Genomic DNA, 4,091 nt, shown 5'->3' on the forward strand with positions numbered 1-4,091 from the left:
CCTACGAAACACATTCGTAAACACAACATACAAAAACAATACTTAGATAAGTGGTTCCTCGATGGACTAGGTCTGAGTCCAACACTTAAACATCATTCGCCTTTGACAATATGATTTTTCTACATCCAGGGTCAAGTACCCCCTAGCCGCTATGACAACACATATATCATAAATATGTTCGACACTGGTACAAGATGTGGTTTTCACAAGGCACTTCCAAACAAATAAACAATATTTATTATTATTGATCGTTTGCTTACGGATGTTCCCGCATTCTGGGTCCCAGATACACTGACGGCTGACAACGACCAGTCCTTTCACAGCCAAGACATGGGAAGATATGTTACTCATACGACGTATGCAACTCCAACGCCCCACACCCTTACCTTATCACGAAACGCTAAAGTCGAGCGACCGCCCGACACCCTTAATGGTTTAATTCGTCTCTTACTTATTGACTCTGGCATGCCTCGTCCCGGACGGGAAGTTGCTTTACTGTGGGCGGGCGACGTTCGCAACCCGACTCTTGGCGAAAACGACAAGCTCCGCACCCCCGCCCAAACATTTCTTCAGGAGGCACACCCCCGAGATCCCAAAGCACGATTCGGATGTGATGTGATGTTCAAGCTCCGCGGCAAGACCGCAAAACTCACTCCAAAGCGTGATCCACAGGTGGGTTTCGGGGTATTGCTTGGCCGTAGCGCCAACTCTACCCCTTACTGCTATCGCGTACAAAATTTTGCGACACAGCGCCAAATCGATTCACAGGACATCCAATTTCTAACTGAAGAAAACGCACAATGGTCCCCCTGACGGACATACTGCCACTTGCTCTGCCACACCCACTTCCTACAACATACCCCCTGACTGGTTCCTCCCCAACAGTCCCCCGGATGTTGTTGTTCCCTATCAGGGCCACATCCCGCCGATTGGCCAGCTCATACCCGATGTCAACCAAGACGATCTCCCCCCTGAACCGCAAAACGCCTCTTGCTTCCAGCATTCACACCTATCGATCCTCCTCCAGCGACACATACTCCCACTCAACCACCCACTCCACCGTCGGCACAGCACCCACACCGTACACCTTTTCCCACTACCACTCCACAACCTTCGACCATCCCTTCTGCACCTACAACTCCTGACCCTCAGCCTCACACATCCTCCCAACCATCTCCCCCTGTGCCACCAACACCTCCCACACCACCATATACGGTTACCCCACATCACACTCCCCATATTCCTGACAGTCCTATGCCCCCTACCCCGGCCACACCCCCTGCTGTTTTCCTCACACCGCCCGCACCCCTTCCCCCAATCGTTTAACGTTCCCCATCCTCGACATCCTCTACCACCCATACCCCTCCCTAGGCTTCAGAACATCATTTACCAACCTCCTACCCCAACAACGCTCCTAGACTCTCTCCCTCTTACTCGAATGTCTCCTTTGACAACTACCTTCCGTGACCTTCAACTCTCTGTGGATTCTGCTGAGGCATCCGTCGCCTACCCAAGCCAACACCCAGACCTTGCTTCGTCCATCCGATCTATCGCCCCCACTGTTCGCACTAAAGTCACACTATTTGAAGCGGCATCTCTTCATGATCCTAACGTACCCAAATCCATCGCCGTCGCACGTAAATCGAAATCATAGCCGGCCTGGGCCGCAGCCATCGACACGGAGCGTGGCAACCACCTTCGCAACGATTTGGCAGATGTCATACCACTCGATCAAGTCCCTCCCCCACTCCACGATCATCCACAGTAAGTACGTTTTCGCCCTCAAGCACGATGAGCATGACAAGCTCACCCGCTATAAGGCCCGTATGGTGGCCCGTGGAGATGAGCAACAGCACGGCGACAGCTTCACCGACACATATGCTCCGGCAGCCCACTCTACTGCTCTCCGCCTCTTTTTGGCGAAATCCGCCTTCGACAGAAGGTTGTTCATCATTTTGATGATACTTCTGCTTACCTCTGTAGCAAGCTCGACTTTCCAGTTTATATGTTTCCCCCGAAGGGATCAGTGGAACTAGGCCAGTACCCAGCCAACCACGTACTCAAGCCTAAGCGGGGATTATACGGTTTTAAGCAGTCTGGCCGCCTATGGAACTTCGACATAGGCGACAAATTGCGCGCATCTGATTTCATACAATCCGATGCTGACAAAACCATATGGGTCCACCGCACAGGGGACCTAGTCGTCGTAATTTACGTGAACGTAATCCTTCCAGCTGTCGACCCGTCTACCAAGGACGACCAGTGGCTATACACTTGTCTCTTTGCTCACTATCACATGACGAACCTCGGCATTGCCCGACATGTCCGTGGGCTTCCGCATAATTCAAGACGGCTCTGGCACTAGAACCTTACGCCAAGACGCATATATACAGCACATGCTTGATACTTTCCACATGCACGACACTCCCACTAAGCCGACTCCGGGTACCAGTACTCACCCTGGCGCCCTCACTGGCGCAGTCTTTACCGGCAAATTTCGTAGCCTCCTCGGCGCCCTTGATTTGTCGCTAATATGGCACGTGTTGACATTGCGTGCACACTCAATCAGCTTGCTGCATTTTCGACTGCCCCACTACTCTCTCACTACGAAGCGCTGGTCCGTATCCTCCTCTACCTCTCTGGAACCATCCACTTTGCGCTCACATACCGCCCACGCACATCAGATCAAACACTAGACACTGCACTGCTCTCATACAATGACTCGGACTGGGCCTCCTGCCCTCTCACCCGCAGGTCTCAAACAGGTACCCTCATTTGCTTCAACTCGACCCCTATCTATTGGAGGTCTCAGAAGCAGAAAACTGTTTCCATCAGTTCGGGAGAAGCTGAATATATCGCCGGCTCGAAGACTACCCGTTCGCATGGATTCGCAATCTAATGCACGCGTTAGGCTACAAACTAACACTCCCCACCCGTCTCCATATCGACAACCAAAGCGCTATCAAAATCGCGCTGGGGACGGGTACCCCTAAAGGTCTCAAACATATAGACATACGACATCAATATATTAGAAATTGTATCTGACAGGGCATGATCGAGCTGGATTATATCTCCACGCGCGATAACCCTGCTGACCTCCTTACAAAGAGCCTTGCTCGTACCAAACATATCATTTTCTGTGATATGTTAATGTCCAATCAAACACAACAAATTCCATCTTCGGTTTCCGGGGGAGTTTCAGGACAAACCTAGTTTATCCTGCCAGGTCCTGAACCTCAACCGGGGTTTTCTCATAACTGCTAAGCGGGCCCCAAAGAGGCCCATGTGCAGTACAACATTTGGTTCATTATAAATAGGTTTTTCACTTTATAATAAACAACTAGTTAGTAAGAAACATCTGAAGGATAGGTCTCTATAAGGTGTCTTAACGGGATCAGAAATTTCTGAACAGAATCAGAATAAAAAAGGACAGAAAGTACAATTATGGTGCATGATGACTCGAAATGTGTACTTTTTGAAAATTTGGGCCTGCCGGCAATTTTAGGTACAATCTGTTCCCATACATTTCCATTTTTTGATTATGTCGGGAGCGAGCGCTACTAGCAAGCTATTTTGATTAATTCGAAAGAGGCAAAGGGAAGAAAAAGAGGGCCTTTTACATGTAATTGTTGAGTTTTGGAAAGAACTTGCACGATGTGCCGATCACATTTTTAAAAGAATGGTGATTATAGAGACTGACGCGTAGCGGTTCATTCACTATGAGATTATGACGGACCTAACGAGCTCAAGTACAACTCTTTAACTCAACAGCGAAAATAATGGCATCAACCGCGCATCAATACTCTGCCTTCGCCAACACAGCACACACAAAATGTTCACTAAATGATAGCACGTCGAGTAAAAAAAAATTCAGTTGCAACAGTATTTATATTGCATGAACAAATATACACACATAGACACACACACACACACACACACACGCAGACACAGACACAGACACAGACAGACACACAGACACAGACACAGACACAGACACAGACACAGACACAGACACAGACACAGACACAGACACAGACACAGACACAGACACAGACACAGACACAGACACAGACACATATATATAGAGATAT

At 49.1% G+C, this 4,091-nt stretch overlaps 1 protein-coding gene across 1 annotated transcript; it reads left to right on the forward strand.

The window, feature by feature from the left end:
* Positions 1–286: 286 nt before the first annotated feature.
* Positions 287–813, forward strand: SARC_12608 (hypothetical protein; the record flags this gene model as incomplete). The annotated part of the gene is made up of 1 exon (XM_014293280.1): positions 287–813. A coding segment is annotated over one exon (527 nt), but the record flags the coding sequence as incomplete, so codon positions are not given.
* Positions 814–4,091: the final 3,278 nt, after the last annotated feature.

Source organism: Sphaeroforma arctica (assembly GCF_001186125.1).
Source record: "Sphaeroforma arctica JP610 unplaced genomic scaffold supercont1.2437, whole genome shotgun sequence".
NCBI lineage: Eukaryota > Ichthyosporea > Ichthyophonida > Sphaeroforma > Sphaeroforma arctica.